The sequence below is a fragment of the Salvia splendens genome, chromosome 20 (genome assembly GCF_004379255.2).
Source record: "Salvia splendens isolate huo1 chromosome 20, SspV2, whole genome shotgun sequence".
In the NCBI taxonomy this organism is placed as follows: domain Eukaryota; kingdom Viridiplantae; phylum Streptophyta; class Magnoliopsida; order Lamiales; family Lamiaceae; genus Salvia; species Salvia splendens.
In genome coordinates, this window is record NC_056051.1 from 19,966,941 (window position 1) to 19,987,005 (window position 20,065).

Below are 20,065 nucleotides of genomic sequence, written 5' to 3' on the forward strand. Positions count from 1 at the left end.
ATCCAACCTCTTTACCGAGCAATGTAATGGCAACGGCCCGACCATCGAGTTCACTGCCAACGGACGCCAATATCATATGGGGTACTACTTAGCCGATGACATATACCCAAGGTGGCCTGTTTTTGTGAAGACGATCAGCTGCCCAATGGGTGACAAGAGAGTTTTATTTGCGCAAAAGCAGGAGGCTGCGCGGAAGGATGTGTAGCGAGCATTTGGTGAGCTCCAAGCGCTGTGGACGATAGTGAAAGGTCCGACGCGTTTCTGGTACAAGGAAGTCATCGCCGATGTTATGTATTCGTGCATCATCTTGCATAACATGATACTCGAACACGAAGGTGGAACAGTCACCGATTGGGACGATGATGAAGCTGGATCTTATAACTACCATAGGTATTTGAGAAGATATTATATTTTTATGTTTTGGAATGCATCTTGTAATACTTATTTTTCTATTTAAAAAAATAATTTCCCTTTTTATATAGTACTTTTTCATTTTGTAATTTACTAGTATTACTTTGTGGAATGGTATATTCCCTTTTTTGACAAGATAAATAGATTATATACATTTTTTATATACTTAAGGCCTTGAAATACAAAGTGTAAATATAGTACTCAAGTGTTGTGTTGAAAGACAGGGAGAAGATAAATAGAGAGGTAAAAAGAAATGCATTAACTACCATATTTACCTTTTATATATAAAAAAAATTCTCTAAAAAAAAGATATTTGAAAAGATATTACAACTTCTTCAATTTAAATGATGCATCTTCACCTTTTCTCCACACAAAAGGTAAAATGGTAGATACTTTTGTATACCTTTTGAATTTATTTTCTTCTCTATATATTTAGAGCATCCGCAATGGGGCGGGCGATAGGCCACCCGATGCCTCGGGCGCGCCATCGTCCGCCCACTGTGGGTGCGCGGACGATGCCCGATGCATCGTCCGAGCCCTATAGATCGTCCGCGGACGATAGGGCATCGTCCGCGCCATCGTCCGCCCACTATGGGCGACGCGGATGATGGCACGGACGATGCAACGCGTCTTTATTTTTTAATTCCGAAAAATTTATTTATATAAATACCCCCTACCCCACCTTCATTTGTAACCTTTCCATTCACTTTTTCACACTCAAATTACACTATAAAATGGATTCCGGTGAATACCCAAGTCCGAATAGTCCGATGTTTGGGGGTGGTGCACGTTGGTCGGGTACAGACCCTGACGAATATTGGTCGTTCGACTCCAACAAGCAGTACAATCCCGAATTCAGTACGGATTCGTACGATCTGTCTGACATGGAGCCGTCTCCAACTCGCCCCGCCGCCGCCGCCGCCCTCGCCAGAAAGAAGCAAAACCGGCACCGGACGTACAAGGTGCCACCTCCGGAAACGAATGAAGAGTACGCCCCCGGGAGGACGAACTACCAACCGGATGAAACCTTCGTCTTGGCGAGGTGTTGGGTGGATATTTCGGAAGACCCAGTATTCGCAAACAACCAAAAGCAAGTTGCGTACTAGGAGCGCATCGCCGAGCGCTACAATGAGGCGAAGCCGCCGAGCGCGTACAAGCGCCATAGGGAGTAGCTGCGCAAGCACTGGGATAAGGTGAAGAAGCAGTTCCGGCACACCGGTGTCTTCCCGACGTCCCATTGGGGTCAAGGCTGCGAAGAACAAGGGGAAGGCGAAGGCGACATCCTCCTCGCAAGCCGCGACCGTCCCCATCGCCGATCTCGACCCCGGCGGCACTTGCCTACGCAGAGTTGGCAGCGGCCGCCAGCCGGAGGACGTCGTTGGACACGCACAACGCCCTCATGCAATGTCAGGACCCGACCAAAGCCGAATACCTCCAGGGGATGGTCGAAGAGCTGCGCCCCAAGTTGGGACTTTTGTAGAGTAGTCAACTTTTTTTTCATTTCTAACTCGTGTAAAACTTTTTTTTAATCAATGTAGGATTTGTCGTTTTTAATTAATCGTGGTATTTTTTAATTATTTTGCATTGACATATTTGAAAATATTTAAATTAATTAACAAAACAATAGTGAAACCTATAGGGCTGCTTATAGGGCGCCCCACTGCAGGTGGAAGGGTAGGAGGATAAAATACTGATGTGGCGGTGCATAGGGCGGGCTTTAGGGCATCCACTGCTAATGCTCTTACCTTTTAGAAGAGGTAAATGAGATTATCCTAACAATTTGTACTAACCCTTTTGCTGAGAGAAAAAAGAATATAAGAGCATCTCCAATGGCGGTGAGCGGGCCGGCTAGCTGATTTCCAGCCCTCGCCGGTCCGCTCGCCGAACCATTGGAACGGGCGAGCGCCATTTCGGCGAAAAAATCGGCTAGCGCTTGCCGATCCGCGAGCGCTCGCCGATGCGCTCGCCGCCATTGTAGGCGGCCGACCGCGAGCGGTCTGCGAGCCAATTTAATTTTTTTTAAATTTTCGAAACACTATATATACGCGATTTGCACGTCATTTTCATTCGCATCACTTGTTTTAACGAGTACTCTCTCTATCTTAATTTCTGTACAAGATCAACAACGGGAAATGAGCAAGGTTGGTGGTAGTAGTGGTGGTAGTGGTGGGGATGCTGAGGAGTACGAACGTTGAATGAACGAAGCGTTAGAGGCCTATACGAACCGTAAGATTGATCGGCTGATGCAGAGGGCCTTGCAGCCGACGGTACCTCGACCACGACCAATTGTCCACCGCCGAACAGTGATTGAACATGATCACGTAGTTGCACATCAGTGCCTATATGCAGACTTCTTCGCACAGGAGCCGCGGTTCAACGACAACCATTTCAGACGCCGTTTTAGGATGAGCAGAGCCATGTTTATGCGTATTGTTAACGCCTTGGAGCAGCGATATCTGTATTTCCGGCCTCACACCTATTCAAAAGTGCACTGCGGCAATCAGGCAGTTGGCCTACGGAGGCGCGGGAGACATGTGGGACGAGTACCTCCACATCGGTGAGACGACTACCCTTGACTGTATAAAGTATTTCTGTCAGGGCGTGATTGAAATTTTCCGTGATCAGTACCTTCGAAGCCCTACTCACGAAGACTGCCAGTATCTGATGCAGATGCACGGGGAGAAGCATGGGTTCCCGGGTATGTTAGGCAACATAGATTGTATGCATTGGGAGTGGAAGAACTGTCCCGCTGCCTGGAAGGGGTTCTACACGACCGGCTATAAGGGAAAGAATCCCACGATGATCCTGGAGGCCGCTGGTGACTACCGGCTATGGATTTGGCATGTGTATTTTGGGATAGGCGGGTCGAATAACGACCTCAACGTCCTCAACTCGCCGCCCCTTTTCAACGAGCAGTGCCAGGGCGTCGGTCCGGCCATCAGTTTTGTCGCCAACGGGACCCAACAAGATATGGGCTACTACTTGGCGGATGGGATATACCCTAGGTGGCCCGTCTTTGTGAAGACGATCAGATGCGCATCGGATGAGAGGAAGGCCTACTTTGCGGAACGCCAGGAGTCGGCGCGCAAGGACGTGGAGCGCGCATTTGGTGTGCTCCAGTCTCGATGGGCGGCAATTAGGGGTCCAATGCGTTTGTGGCATATAGACTGCATTGCTGATATAATGTACGCATGTATTATCATGCACAATATGATTGTCGAAGATGAAGGTGTACGACTGACTAGTTGGGCCAACGACGATAATGAAGCCGGTCCAAGCCACGACATAGCCGCCCCCAACGTACGAAATGGGGTCCCGCACGATGAAGCCGGCCTCCTCCAAGCACATGCCGACATGCGCCAAGTGGATGCTCATATTCGACTCCAAAAGAATTTAATTGAAGAGTTGTGGGCACGGAGGATTGCACGGCGTTAGTTTTTTTTTTAATTATGTAATTTTTTTAATGTACCTTCTTTTTTTTAAATTAATGTAATTTTTTTAATTAATGTACTTTTTAAATTTTAATAATATAATTGAATTTTCCCGTATCTGTGTCGTAAATTTAATTCTGTATTTTGTGTGATTGACAATTATTTGTTTTATATAATTAGGGGTGATGTGGCTAGGATATTGCTAGGTTATTTGCTTGTCTTGATGATGTGGCAGAAGGAGTTTGTGGCTGGGCTATAGCTGGACTATGGCTTGGCGAAAGCCATTAGAGATGCTCTTCTCAATTGTTTGCATGCACTTAATACTGTTCCAAAACATTAATATTCTTTTTGTACTACTCCACACCCACCCATTTTCGTCATTGTGAACACATTTTCTTTTCTTTCAAATTATGACAACATTTTATTGAAGACGAAATGTGATCAATTACACGAAACATGTTCTCGTACGTTATTATGACTTGTGTACAAGTAAATTTCACCACTTTAATTTTATAATATATTGATATACATTTAAATTGCTTAGTGTGAATGAATTTTCATGTGTATATAAAAATACCATCATGTTGGAGATTAGAGAACATCTGGCAAGAATGAATAAGATTACATTAAATCAGGAGAAGATTAGACGAGATATTTAGACGAGATATTAGGGAGATTTAATTGAGGAAATCTTACCATGTATAATACTCACTAGGTCTATATATGATGTATCACTTCATTGTCAATAATATAACACACAATTATACAATTCTACATGGCATCCGAGCAGGTTAGGCTCAGAAAAATATCATCATAGCCCAAAAACATACCTCTCTCGACCGAAACGGCGAGAAGACCAATCAAGCCAAAGAAATGGCAGACGAGAAACCAGAAATCGAACCTGTGGCCGAAAAGATCAGGTCGAGTAAAAGTGTTACCATAGCCTTCAAGTTGAATGGCTTGAACTATCCATTATGGGCACGATTGATGAAAGTGTCCATAGGCGGCCGAGGAGTCTACCGCCACATATCAGGAGCACCACCTCCGCCACTACCGACGGAGAAGGGATATTCCGATTGGGAGGAGATAGACCTAATAGTCTTCTCCTGGATAATCGACAATATGGAAACCAACCTCATCGCCGATTTCGCACATCACCAAATGGCGAAGGCACTGTGGGATACTCTGGCCGTCACTTTCGCAAGTTCGGCGGACTCATTTCTCATATATGATCTGCGAGACAAGGCAAGCAAAATTATGCAAGGAGATTCAACATTAGAAGCCTACTGGAGCAGACTACACGGGGCTTGGATCGACATCGATCGATGCCCTCAAAAAACCGTGAATTGCTGCGACAAAGGAGTAACACAATACCGAGACATCAAATCCGAATTAAGGCTATTTAAATTTCTCACCGGATTGAACAAGAAGTACGACTGTGTCCGACGCGAGATCCTCAAAGAGGACCTCTACCCCTCAGCCGACGTTGCATATGGGTGGGTGAAACGGGAGGCGGCTCGACTCAAGATCATGCCACCGGCATCCGATTCAACCTCCATCACCGTCGGAAGCGAGACATCATCGGGGGTCGGATTCGGATTTGGAGCTCGAGAGTACCGTCAACCACAGCCGCAAAACAGAGGACAGCGTCACCGATGCAACGCTCCGCCGCCAACCGCCGGGGAAGCAACAAACCGGACAAATCCAGGCTCTGGTGCTCGCACTGCGGAATGCACAAACACACAAAGGAAACGTGCTTCCAATTGGTGGGGTATCCAGAGTGGTGGGAAGAAGAGAAGGCCGGAAAAGCCAAGATTGCCATCGGAACCAACAACGGGGGATGAAACCCGACAGAAGGAAGCCAAGAGGCGACGGGATTCCAGGAGAAAAGGCCGGAGACCGGCGGCCTCCCAACCGGCGGTGGCGGGCGCGGCGAGAACAGCAGCGGTGGGGGGAAGACAGCAGAAGCAATGATCGTCTCTCTCAGATTGGATGGAGGCGGCGAAATTGGAGGTAAAGGATTAGGGATTAGGCAGCAAACAAGGACTGGCCACTTCATCAGTATGACGTCACCAATGCATTCCTTCATGGAGAATTGAAGGATCCTATCTACATGGATGCCCTACCGGGCTTCACAAAAGAATTTGGACAAGGCAAGGTGTGCAAGTTAAAGAAAACCCTATATGGGTTGAAGCAGTCCCCGAGAGCCTGGTTCGGGAGATTCACAGAAGTTATGAAACGATACGGCTATCAGCAGAGTAACTCCGACCAAACACTGTTCATCAAGCGGAGAGGAGAGAAGATCACCTGCCTGATAATTTATGTGGACGATATGATCATTACAGGGGATGATGCAGAAGAACTGAAGGATCTCAAGGGGCATTTGGCTACAGAATTTGAGATGAAGAATCTAGGAGACCTCAAATATTTCCTTGGGATCGAAGTGCTCAGGTCTGGGAAAGGAATCTTCATCAGTCAACGGAAATACGTTCTCGACCTTTTGACCGAAATGGGAATGCTAGAGTGTAAACCAGCAGACACTCCAATAGTGCAGAACCATGGCCTTCAAATAATCAAAGGAGCAGCGTCAACCAATCGAGGCAGATACCAAAGGCTGGTAGGGAAGCTCATCTATCTATCCCACACTCGGCCAGATATTGCATATGCAGTCGGAGTGCTTAGTCAGTTTATGCATAACCCACAGGAGGAGCATTAGGAGGCAACACTTAGAATTGTGCGCTACCTGAAGGGAACAATCGGACATGGAGTACTATTTCGAAAAAACGGACATCTAGATATTCACGGTTACACTGATGCAGACTGGGCAGGGAACCCTGTTGATAGACGATCGACAGGAGGGTACTTCACATTTGTGGGCGGCAATTTGGTCACTTGGAGGAGCAAAGAGCAAAAGGTAGTTGCCTTGTCAAGCGCATAAGCTGAATTTAGAGGCATCAAGAGTGGACTAACTGAAATCCTGTGGCTCAGAAGAGTAATGAAAGAGCTAAACCTCGACTCAAAAAAGACCTGCTAACTACTATGTGACAACAAGGCAGCAATTAGCATTTATGAAAATCCAGTGCAACATGATAGAAAGTAGCATGTCGAGATTGATCGACATTTCATAAAGGAGAACCTTGAAGAGAAGATTGTAGAAATTCCATATGTGAAGTCCGAAGATCAACTAGCAGACATCTTGACCAAGGCCGTATCTGCAAAGAACTTTCACGAAGTTTTGGGCAAGTTAAGTTTTGGGGATCCTATCACTTAACTTGAGGAGGAGTGTTGGAGATTAGAGAATATCTGGCAAGAATGAAGAAGATTACATTAAATCAGGAGAAGATTAGACGAGATATTTAGACGATAAATTAGGGAGATTTGATTGAGGAAATCTTACCATGTATAATACTCACTAGGTCTATATATGATGTATCACTTCATTGTCAATAATATAACACACAATTATACAATTCTACAATTCTTCAAAATAATAGTACTACTCCGTGAACATAGGAGATTAATGGAACAGTTATCTAAGTACGTAGTAGTAACACTTAATTATAATTGTCGAACCCATATGAAACTATCATGATAATTATTTTGATCTGATTAAAACTAAAGCAAGAAGAGATTTAATTTAAATACGAAGGCAAGCTGGAAAATCTGGGGAACCAAGAATTATTCCTAACATGTTTTAGATAGGTCTAGCTCATGTAATCGTACTAAATTCTAAATTAATTATATACACATTTAAGGATCATGTTTGTTTAATCGATGAATTATTCCTACAATTGAGGAATTATACTATTACTACTAGTCTACTAGAATAACCTCAATATCTCTCCTAGTCACCGCTCAACATCATGACATCTTGCAATCAACATTACAAAATTTATAATTAACATTACAAAATCAACATTACAAAATTTACAATTATACTATTACTACTATTGACATCATACAATCAACATTACAAAATTTACAATTAAGATGATCTCATGACATCTTGCAATCAACATGATTTAACTTAATTTCTTAACACAAATGTGTACATAATTGTGGTCTTCAAGTAAACATATGACCCACTTCAGATCAAAAGACCTTTTCTGCCTACAAATCATCGTGGGAATTTATCTGAGCCAGTCGATGGATATCATTGGTAATTATAAAAAAAAAGTGAGAATATAAATAGATGAGATAAAGCCCAAACCCAATATGTCCAAAATTGGGACTGAAAATGTACGAAAAATGCAGAGAATATATTTATATATTAAAAAAAAGGAAAAACAGATCGAAAATGTCGACACAATTGCACTGAATATATCTGATTGCTAAACGCAACATCCCCCATTCCCCTGTTTCATCCCTCTCCCCTGTCTTCTCTCTCTAAAGATGTCCACATTTTCTCTCGCTCTCTATATCTCTACATCCTCGCATCTCGGCGTCATATCTATAAATACCTTTATTCCTCCGCTTTTCAGGGAATTCGTTTGCGACTCGCTACATTTATCCCTGCTTTGTTGAATTACAAAGTTCCAATTTTTGGGGAATTTCAGCTGCTGCTCATGTTGTTTCTCGAGGTACATTCATTCGCCGTTACAATCGAGGCATTGGATTTCTGTTTTGCTAGTTTCCAAAGCATTTGGTTTGGATGTTTGCTTGATTTTTAAATCGTGGTGCAGGATTTGTTGCCGGTTGTGTGGGGAGGTGGATTTGGAGAGATAATTCGGGTTTATTCTGGTAAATTTCAGCTGACCTTTTCCTTTTTCGGATTGACATTATGGAAAGATTGAATTTTTATTCTATTTATAATATATTATATTGTGAAATAGTAATGTTTTATGGCTTGTTTAAATGGTAAATTTTGATGTGAAAAAAGTGTCTAAAGTTATATGCTCTGTAACTGTGAGACTGTAGGTTTAGTTGAATGATTTGTTAATCAGTATTATAGCTTGAATTTTGTTTTTGTTTTTTTGTTTTTATCTCTGCTTTGTGCATTTTATTGTGATGTTACTTTGATCAATCCTTAAAAGGATTTTGACTTAATTATTGATTTTGCTATTCTGTTACCTGCATTCTCTGTTTTTATAGGATGCCTTCACCACCAACTAGTGAATCATTCTATATATTCTTGAGCATCTTCTTCTAATTTCTTTGTTACACTAGAGCGAATTACAACTTGATTCCGCATCTGGTCGTGTGGTTTTATGTGGGTCGGATCTCGTAGACGAGAACTCCCTTTACTACTCCGGTTATTATCCCTTTTTGGTTTTCACCAGATACACCACTGGCTTTTTTATTCTCTGAGATTTAGGTTTTTCGCCTTTTTGCCTTGCCTTATTCGTTCTGTATCTGGCCACGGTGTTTTGTTCTTGAGTTCCATCGATCTTAGTGACTGACTACTGTCTTCTGTTTGTGTAAGCATGATCATTGAACTTATCTCGATGTTCCATTGTCACAAATGTGATTCTTGCATTTACTCTGAATCATTGTAGAACTAGAAAGACTAACACTGATCCCAAACGCTTTGGACCTTTTGGTGGTGAAGGATCATTCGTGCAGAGCATATCCCATTCCATGTCGACCCTTGCGTGTGACGCTCAAAGGGAAGCAGACGACGGATGCCGAGACGATGTGTACGCTCTCACCCTTAAGCTCATTGCAATTGCTGCAATCCTCTTTATGGGAGTCTGTGGTGTGGCCATTCCGTTAGTCGGGAAGAAGCGCCGGTTTCTGCGAACCGATTCCAACTTGTTCGTTGCTGCCAAAGCGTTTGCCGCTGGCGTCATCCTCGCCACGGGATTCGTCCACATGTTGCCTGACGCCACCGAGGCGTTGACCAACGCTTGCCTGCCCGAAATTCCGTGGTCGAAGTTCCCCTTCTCGGGATTCATCGCGATGATGGCCGCATTGGGGACGTTGCTAGCTGATTTTGTCGGGACGCAGTATTACGAGAGAAAGCAGAGCAAACTGGAGGAAGAAAGCCAAACCGCCAAGGCTGATTCATCGGAGGCCGGATCTGAATCGGGGATAGTTCCGACCGAGACGAGGGGGAGTGGCCGGATGGTTTTCGGAGAAGAGGAAGGGGGCGCCATGCACATCGTCGGTATGCATGCCCACGCGGCGCATCACAGGCACAGTCACTCGCGAGAGCAAGGGTCGTGTAACGGGCATCGGGGTGCGGATCAACACGGTCACTTGCATTCTTTCGGCTTCGAAGATAATACTGCTCGCCACATTGTTGTTTCGCAGGCATGTTCATCTCTTCCACACTATTTAACATGATATATTTGTAATGGATTATCATTTAACATAAGTGGCAAATCAAATTTTGTAAAACAAGGTGTTTGTGTATGCAGGTTCTTGAACTCGGTATAGTTTCACACTCGGTGATCATCGGCCTATCGCTGGGGGTTTCACACAGTCCGTGTACGATTAGGCCTTTGATCGGGGCGCTATCGTTCCACCAGTTCTTCGAAGGCTTCGCTCTGGGAGGCTGCATCTCTAAGGCGAAGCTGAGGAGCCTCCAGTCAACCCTCATGGCGTGCTTTTCGCAATAACCACCCCAATCGGGATAGGTATAGGGATCGGGATAGCTTCGTTCTACAATGCTAGCAGCCCGAGAGCTCTAGTAATCGAGGGCATCCTGGACTCGATCTCTGCTGGGATCCTCGTGTATATGGCTCTGGTCGATCTGATAGCAGCCGATTTCTTGAGCAAGCGAATGAGCTGCAACGCGAGGCTGCAGTTCGTATCGTATTTCCTCTTGTTCTTGGGTGCTGCCTTGATGTCTTTGTTAGCACTGTGGGCTTAGTTAGTTGATGTTTTGAAGTGAAAATTGTTGTAATTTACATCTTTAGTAATCTTTTAATTGTTAGGTCACACAAGCCAATTATTTTTATCTTTGCTTTTCTTGGTAGCAAGCGATTTTCATATGCAACTCATATTATTTGGTTTAGGGGTTGAATTCTGTTATTCGGTTTAAATTTTGGCTTTAAAGTTAATCAAACCAAATTAATCCAAATTTTAAAATGGAACCATATAAAATTCGGAAATCGGAACTGAATTCATCTAACCGAAATAATAATTTCAGTTATTTCAGTTTTCACCAATTGTTTTAGTACTAAATAAAAGTAATAGTTATTTATCATAAGCCATCAAGTAATTTTTTTTTTATTATACCAGCTTTTTTAGATAAAATAGTAATAAGATATAATCTAGAATGAAATATTAGGATTGAATTGTGGGATTGAATCATGAACCGAAAATATTACATATTTAATCTCGGAATATAATTTTGCAAACTGAATACCCCTACAACGTACTTATTAAACTACTACCTCCGTCCCTGAAAATTTGTCTCATTTTTTCATTTTCGTCTGTCCTTCAAAATTTATCTCATTTCACTTTTTACCATTTTTGGTAGTGGACCACATATTCCACTAACTCATTCATACTAACATTTTATTATAAAACTAATATATAAAAGTAGGACCCACAATCCACTAACTTTTCAACTCACTTTCCATTACATTTTTAAAACTCGTGTCGGGTCAAAGTGGGACAAATTTTTAGGGACGGAGGTAGTATCAAACTTCATTCGGTTCAAATATAAAGACCAGTAATTAATAATATAGGCAAAACAATTTCCATTTTTTTCGCAAAAAACAAATAAAAATACTAAATTTTCCGTAAAATCAATACTCCTACTTGATACGTACTTATCTGTTAATAACAGATACTACTATCTTGCAACAAAATATCAATTTCAAGAAGCTTGGTCAATGCATTGAATCTTCGAATGTTATACATACTACCACGTAAATCTAAAAAGACGAGTGATATATTAAAACAACAACAATAATAATAATAATAATAATAATAAATTAATTATTATTAGTGGAATTAATTATTTCAGACGTCGTCTGATGTTGTAAATAATCAAATCTTAAAAATATATATTGATTACTTCAATTTATTTTAATAGAATAAAAACTATAATAATTAATTTATTATAAAATATGTATTACAAGTCATTAAACATCTTATTACAATTTATTATAATATGGTACAAACAATAAAATTAATGAATTTCACAATTATAGGATTAAATACCTGGGATGGGATCCTCTACTGTGTGAGAAAACACAGCAAATGGTGCTGTGTTCAAAACGCCAATTATATAGAATGAAACGCAGCATGTATATGTTAACCTTTTTCTATGTATATTTTTTTATTATAAAAAATATTTTCATTTAAACACTTAAAGATTTGTAAATTTCAGTTGGATTCATAAATAAAATACATACAAACTGTAATTATCATGTCATATATGGAGCACTATTATACTCCATGTGGAGTATGTTTTATTTTTTTTAAAAATTATTTTTATTTTTTGTTTAATATTATTATTATATTTTCTAAAATACTTTTATTTCAGTTATACTTTTTTATTTTTTGTTTAAGAGTACTACTATTTTATTTTCTAAAACACTTTTATTTTATTTAGATTGTAGTTATGATATTATAAAACATTCCTAGAATAAAATAAAATAAAAATATTAAGAAAAAAGAAAAAATGGTAAATAAATAAAAAAAATACTCCATTAAAGACAAATAGAACATGCATATAATATATGATATGATCACTAGAGTTTGTAAGTATTTTATTCATGGATATAAATGAAATTTACAATGTTATTAAGTGGAGTACTTAAATGAAAAAGGAGTTTTATAAAAATTAATAAATCATATACAGGAAATAGGACCAAAAATAAATGCTGCATTTCATTCTATATATTTGGCGTTTTTGAGCACAACACCAGTTGCTGTGTTTTCTCACACAGTAGAGGATCCCATTCCTTAAATACCTAGTATCTATAATATAATTCGCAGGCATTGAATATTGTAAATGAGTAGGTAATAAAATAGATAAAAATAAAAAAATAAAATAGAAAATAAATAAAATAAGTAAAAGAAAAAAAATAAGGTAGAAATAAAAAGTTAGTTAATTATTACTATATGTACAATGATTCAATTATAAAAATCTTCTTGAAATAACAAAACGGTTCAATTATAAAAAAAAATGAAAAAAGTAATAAGTAATAATTTGCATAGTAGTAGCGATGATGTTTGTCATAGTAAAAGTTTGGAAAAACCACACACGCGCGTATTAGCATACACTTTTAATTAATTAATCAACGTTTAGAGATTATTTATACCATATTTAACCGACTTAAATTTGCAAAGCCATAGAATTTGTTAATTGCGTTTCCAGAAATTATCCATAAACACATTTATACACACATATATATACATACAAACAGAGAAGAGGGAAGAGAGAAGAGAGAGTTGGTTTGGAAATGGAGGAGGCCTTTGGAGGGAAGCAGTGAGTAAATATACTTATTCCCCATAGCTACAGTGTAGCTTGACGATGAACATTCATTGCTCTCTCACTCCTCCCCACTTCACCCACCGCTCCCCACTTCCACCCCTCCATAAACCCTAACCCCAATCCAATTCACCGCCTATAGATTATTCCGCCACTCATTTTTCATTCTGTAAATTAATTCATATTTTTACGGCGCGGCCATGCCGAAGATGAAGCACTTCCTGCGGAAGCTGCACATCGGCGATCACCAGAATCTGCCGCGCCAGCCGCCTCCCGTCCCCGATCAGCCACCTCAAACGGCGTCGTCGCAGCTGTCGGAGTCCTCATCTCCGTCTCCTTCGCCGTCTCCGCTGCCCGATTTGCCGCAGACGGCGTCCTCGTCGGAGAACGAGGCCGCGGGCACCAATTTCAATTACCTCGAAGAGGAGTTCCAAATGCAATTGGCGCTGGCAATCAGCGTTTCGGATCCAGGTCAAACCGGCGTTGACTCGGAAACTGCTCAAATCAACGCGGTTAAGCAGATTAGTCTTGGCCGCTCTCCTTCTCAAAGCCTAGCTGAATTTCTAGCCCTCCGATATTGGGTAAAAAAAATCGATCTTTTATCTTGTGCTTTTTTTGGGAGGGGGGGATGGGATGTTTTAGGTGTTTCAGTTGTTACATGCATCGTTGATTAAGAGTGTAGTTAACATTTCTATTTACGTGCGAAGTTGATCCTTTACTGCTGTTTAATTTTGTCTAGAGATTTTAAAATTAAAACAAAATTCAGGCTAGTGAATTTGCTGTTTGGGAGAGTAGATTATATTTTTCTCATTGTTTGACGGTTATTAGTTCTACACTTCTACTTAATATCCGGAAACTGAGCAATGTATTCTACTTTAGACATTGCATTTTGCTGGAATTTTGTTAGGATTAGTTGTTCTACTATGTCATGTATTTTGCTCGAAAGGAATCTGCTTTACATCTCTTGATGTTGTTATTTGGTAATTTGCTTAGTGGTATTAAGTCCTGGCAAATTAGTAATGATGCAAATATCATGCTACTAGAGAGATTGTCTTCTACCTTTGCCACTGTCATCTATGGTACACCGTTTAATAAACGCTATATGCATATGTTGGATAGTAGCTTGTCATAACACGTAATGATTTTAAACTTGCTTGCTAGTTTTTCTTTCTCATGTAGTCATGTACGGGGCAGATACATTTTCTTATGGAATGGAGAAGACATTTATACAATTGTCCCTAGTTACCTGCTAAACTTGCACCTGATCTAATTCAATTGTAATAATATGAATGAAAAATCAAGTTACTATATAACACGCATCCTCTTGAGAATATTATGATTCTTGTGAACATTTTAGCTGATAAACCTACTAAAATAGCCATATACATTCGACGTTCACTTAGACTTGTGCAGGCGTGCAGTTAATGGTAAAATTTCAAAGACCTTTATGCTTTTGGGTTATGTCTATCTTCTGTCTTTTTCTTTTTCTTTTTCTTTTTCTTTTTCTTTTCCTTTCCCTTTTCCTTTTCCTTATCTGGTTTCATTTCATATTTTCTTGTCGAGTGTTGTGTGGATGGGGTCATATATTTATATAGTTGATAATGTTGATTAGAATCATCTCCACTTCATATACTAATCAAAGAACATCCCTTCCTAACAAAGGAAGGAAAACCTGTAAAAATGCATTATAGTCTTGAATTGTTTATCAGACTATTGATTACATACCCATCTTTCTTTAATGCAGAGCTGTAATGTTGTAAATTATGATGAGAAAGTAATAGATGGATTCTATGATGTTTGTGGAATTGATTCCAGTTCGATGGTCCAAACCAACATGCCATCCCTAGTAGATCTTGAAGCAATATCGGTGTTGAATACTGTTGGCCTGGAGGTGGTTTCAGTCAACCGTGGTGCTGATATGGAGCTTCGGAGACTTGAGGAAATAGTGCATTTTATGTCCATGGAGTATCTTGCTCTAAATACAAGCCAGAGTACAAGCTCTCTAGTTCAAAAAATTGCTGATCTTATTGTTGAAAGAATGGGAGGTCCTGTTAGTGATGTTGAAGAAATGTTTTGGAGATGGAGGGCACGGAGTCAGGAGTTAAGAGTCAACTTCAACACAGTTGTCCTTCCCCTTGGTTCTCTTGACATTGGCCATTCACGCCAAAGGGCCTTACTCTTTAAGGTCGTAAAAGATTTTCTCTCCATTTAATGGAAAGGGTGCATCATGATATCATCAACATAAGGAGCTAAAATCTATAAGCTTCCTTGGGTGAAGTAGTAGTTTTGGCTATCTACTTCATATTAGTACAGTGACTACTTCATACTAATATATGTGAACCACTGATTCTTGATTCTTATTTGTCAACAAATTGGAATCTTACAATACTTGAACTACAATTCTGATAACAGGTTATGTTTTTAGGTACTTGCTGATAGGGTTAACATTCCATGTAAGCTAGTCAAAGGGAGTTATCATACTGGCACTGATGAAGGAGCTGTAAACTTGATAAAATTGGACAATGGAAGGTAACAGCTGGACTAATGCTAGTTTGCAAAAAATATTTCTATGTAGTTGCTCTGTTTCATCATAGAGGTCTTGCCATTATTGTAAGAATCCAGAAGCGTAAAATATTTTTGAGCCTAGTGAAAGTAATAACGTGCTTGTTGCTAGGTTTGCATATTCTCTTTGCGCTCTATTTCATCATTAATGTCCTGCCATAATGCATAAACCCATTAACGAAGAAAATTTGTCTTCAAGTTCGAATTGTTAGTTCATAGATTGACTTTTTGAATGAGTTAATCTTCATTTTTATCCTGGTCAAAAATAGTGTTGTGTATACTGTTGTGTAAGTGTAATAGCACATAATGCATTCTGAATGGGTGCAGTGAATATATTATTGATCTGATGGGTGCTCCTGGGGCTCTCATTCCTGCTGAAGCACCCAGTAGGCGTCTTCAAAATTTTGGGTTTGATATCACAACAGTTGGCAAGGGTTCATTTTCAGCACCTGACCAAGGAACCAGAGCTGAAGCGTCCTATGTAGATGAAACTGCCAAAACTGGAAGTTCAAGTTTTTACTCATCTCAGGTTGCTACTGTATCAAATAGAAACGGTGGAAGATTCGCTGGAAAAATCCAGTCAGACATGTTGGAGCATGTTACTGGAGATATTTATCTACCTTCAAGTGAAATATGTGAAATGCCATTGGGTGCTGGCAAGAAAACAAATGTGGTAGAGTTGCGAGTTGAAGATGCTCCCAGGTACTTATTATTGCTGCTAGCAAACTGATTTATTTTTAGAACTTGGTACTGTGTTGTTATTACTCACATCAGGATAAAACTACCAATGGTCTTAGAGAGTGAAACTTGGTGCAAAGAAAGAATACTGTGGAGAGTGAGTTTGATTGGGTGTAAAATGATATTCTTGTTGTGCTGACAAGTTTTACATAACGGCAGGAAAGATGCAACTGAACAATTGCATGTGCCTCTGGATTCAGCTGGATACAGACCATCTTCTGATACCCAACACGAACGGAGAGTAACTTTCAAAGACAGAAAGGATGAAGACATCCCAAATGATGGTGCTGCAATTGCTACTGAACTTATCGATTCTTCTGGAAATGGAGAGGCTATACACATAGCCTACACTGACCAGTCTAATGCTAACAAGATTCAAGATATGCAAATTGATTCGGCAATAAATGGAGTAGCCGAAATGTTATGGGAGGATCTTCAGATTGGTGAACGCATTGGTATAGGTAAGAGTTGTGTTATTACTGATTTTATCCTTCTTTGAGGGTTGTGGATTTTCTGTGAATATATGTGGCTGAGTCCATGTACTTCTGTAATATTATATGGAAAATCTAGATCCACACTTTCTATGCCACCCATACCGGGTCATTTTTTTGGAATTCCTCAATCCCTATTTACTGATTCCCCAGTTTTGCTCAATTTTGTATATTTGTATACTGAACGCATGCTTATCCTGCAGGATCTTATGGTGAGGTCTACCGAGCAGAATGGAATGGCACGGTGAGTTTTTACTTTCCTTTGTTTTTATGAGAATGGGTTTAACTTTCCTTGAATATGCATTTTATGGCAAATGGGTATTCTGAAGTTAAAAAGTATGCACATAATTCTGGTGCAAGTCTGGTACATTTGGATTTGTTCTCAACATTCAGAATGTATATTTTAGCAAGGTGTCAGGCCACATAATACTCGCTGAGTTCCTTCTGGATTTAGACCAGTTTGCTGGTATGAGCATGTAGGGATACGTATCGTTGTTGTGTTTGTCTTTTAATATGGATGGCTACTGTCTATGACTTTTTTTATTTATACTCATTGTAACACATCGATTGTTATTAACTTACAGGAAGTTGCATTGAAGAGGTTTATGAAACAAGATATATCAGGCGATGCACTAGCACAGTTTAGATGTGAGGTAAGCGAGATTTTTCAAGCATGCATCTCATGCATGACATTTTACATTCTTGAAAGAAACTTTTCAATTATTTATTGAGCTTGTATTTGCTTGTTGTTTGATTTAGATTGAGATTATGTTGAGGTTGCGACATCCAAACATTGTTCTTTTCATGGGAGCTGTGTTACGGCCCCCAAATATGTCTATATTGATGGAATTTCTCCCAAGGTTAATATCTCGCTAGCTAATGGAAATACCTTTTGTGATATCTTCCGTCTTATTCTAACCTTCTAAAAATGAAGCTCATCTAATAACTTGTTCTCTTCCTGGCTATTTGCAGAGGTAGCTTGTATAAGCTGCTGCACCGTCCAAATATCCAAATCGATGAAAAAAGACGAATAAGGATGGCCATGGATGTGGTATTGTGTTTAGGTGTTCCATTCCAGTTTGTTTCTCCTGTAAAGTTTCTTCGACTCTCTGTTAATATTTTGTTATCTGCAGGCCAAGGGAATGAATTATTTACACACTAGCCATCCAATTATCGTGCATCGAGATCTCAAGACTCCAAACCTTCTTGTTGATAAAAATTGGGTCGTTAAGGTGCGGTCGTTGTGTATTACTACAACCCTATCAATTATAAACAATAGAGTTGCTTTTCATATCCATGCTAATATCTAATAATCCAATACCTTTTAGGTTTGTGACTTTGGGATGTCGCGCCTGCAGCACAACACTTTTCTATCTTCTAAATCTACTGCTGGAACGGTAATGCCCACTGACCCATTTGTTGCAAGGGTGAAAACAAAGAACATAGAGAAGCTAGAAAGATATTATAAAATATTCACTCGCGATTTAATCTTATGTGTAGGCTGAGTGGATGGCACCAGAAGTTCTAAGGAATGAACCATCTAACGAGAAGTGAGTTCATGATCTATCGGCCTAGTCTTGAAAAGTAGGATTTTCACCTTGCTAATAGGTTCAGTTTTTCCTTATTTGCAGATCTGATGTATATAGTTTTGGGGTCATTTTATGGGAGCTGGCAACTCTCCGGGTGCCATGGACAGAAATGAACTCGATGCAAGTTGTTGGAGCCGTTGGATTTCAAGACAGACACCTTGACATCCCGCCCATGGTTGATCCAGTGGTTGCAGATATAATACGCGATTGCTGGATTAGGTAAAGTTTCTCACACTATTCTTGACTCTCATGTTTGTGTGGGGACAACCGCTGAATCTGAGATAAAATTCTAACCAAACACTAAGAAGTGAGTTTTAAATTCGGCAACATTGTTTCTGTAGAAACCCACAGGGACGCCCTTCGTTTGCACAGATTATTGCTCGACTCAAACGTGTGCGTCGCCTTAGAGTGCAGAAAACAACTGAGAGTAGTGAAACCCATCTCTGATGTAACAATAGCTCAGTACTCGTTCGAAGAACCAGCCAGAGCAGGAGTGGGTTTTTAGAAATCTTCAAATGTACAGCTGCTAAGGAACATAATTGGATCGGGTAGGCAGTGGTTCATTGGCGAAGCTTGATGCAACCGGGAACGAAACTCGCCTGGACTTAAAACAAGTCTCTCATAAGTGCAGCTGGGGGAAAACATTAAATTCTTGAGAAAATGGAGAAAAAGTTGAGAAGGTATTAGGGTTCACCAATGTAGGTGAGTATATTTGTAATAAATCTTATTTAGACGGAGAGAGGGGGGTGGATTAGGGGCATCTGTTGAGACCATAAAAAAGTAACTGTAAAAAAGGGTCTCTTGATACGAACCTCTATTATTATTATTTAATTTAGATATTATAGGGATTTAGCATATCTTTTCTATATCTTTGTTTTCTTGTTCATTAAGTCAGTAGCATTATAAATAAGATAGACTGTTATCTTTTTTATTCATTCAATCAATATATGAAATTATCATTCTTTTGGCTCAATTGAGTAGCAAACAAGAAACATCTCCTAAGGTTGCCGACGAGGCTGATCTTGCGCTCAACCGCTCCTTTTTTGCCGTCCAAGTCACGACCCAACGTTGGACGCTCGACAACGACGACATCTCGTTTCTTGATTTTGTGTGGAAATCGACGTTAAGGATTTAGGTCCTTAACAACTGGTGCTTTCATCCAGAGCTCACCATGACTGGATCGGATGATCGTATACCGCCGACGGGGCACCTCACCGGAGGCAACACGCATGTCCTGATCAGAGACTCTTCGCGCCGCGCGTCCACAAGCGCACGCGGCGACGATCGGCCGCGATATCCGCGGTGCGATTTCCATGCGGCCGCCGAGGCACTGCACGATGTGGCAGGAACAGCCGCGATTTCCTCCACCGCGTTAGAGACGATTTTGGCTCGATTTGACAGCTTCGAGTTCAGGCTGTCTAAATTGGAGGCGCCGCGTGATGCCGAGCCGGA

General features: G+C 40.4%; 1 protein-coding gene and 1 pseudogene across 1 annotated transcript; both read left to right on the forward strand.

Annotated features, from left to right (window-relative positions):
• Window positions 1-8,154: 8,154 nt before the first annotated feature.
• Window positions 8,155-10,745, forward strand: LOC121780644 (annotated as a pseudogene).
• A 2,402-nt stretch (window positions 10,746-13,147) lies between these two features.
• LOC121782791 (probable serine/threonine-protein kinase SIS8) lies at window positions 13,148-19,479 on the forward strand. Its single transcript, XM_042180737.1, has 14 exons — window positions 13,148-13,814; window positions 14,978-15,418; window positions 15,659-15,762; window positions 16,123-16,497; window positions 16,693-16,994; window positions 17,228-17,268; window positions 17,609-17,677; window positions 17,784-17,884; window positions 17,997-18,075; window positions 18,158-18,256; window positions 18,353-18,421; window positions 18,525-18,574; window positions 18,656-18,832; window positions 18,955-19,479. The coding sequence occupies exons 1-14, from the start codon at window positions 13,434-13,436 to the stop codon at window positions 19,058-19,060; spliced, it is 2,394 nt and encodes a 797-aa protein (XP_042036671.1). The 5' UTR covers window positions 13,148-13,433; the 3' UTR covers window positions 19,061-19,479.
• Window positions 19,480-20,065: the final 586 nt, after the last annotated feature.

Excerpts from the sequence above, each read along its gene's own strand:
- LOC121782791 (XM_042180737.1), top strand. The coding sequence starts at position 13,434 with ATGCCGAAGATGAAGCACTTCCTGCGGAAGCTGCACATCGGCGATCAC. Across the intron at positions 15,763-16,122 it reads ATAAAATTGGACAATGGAAG|TGAATATATTATTGATCTGA; the intron begins GTAACAGCTGGA and ends GAATGGGTGCAG. Across the intron at positions 18,575-18,655 it reads AATGAACCATCTAACGAGAA|ATCTGATGTATATAGTTTTG; the intron begins GTGAGTTCATGA and ends CCTTATTTGCAG.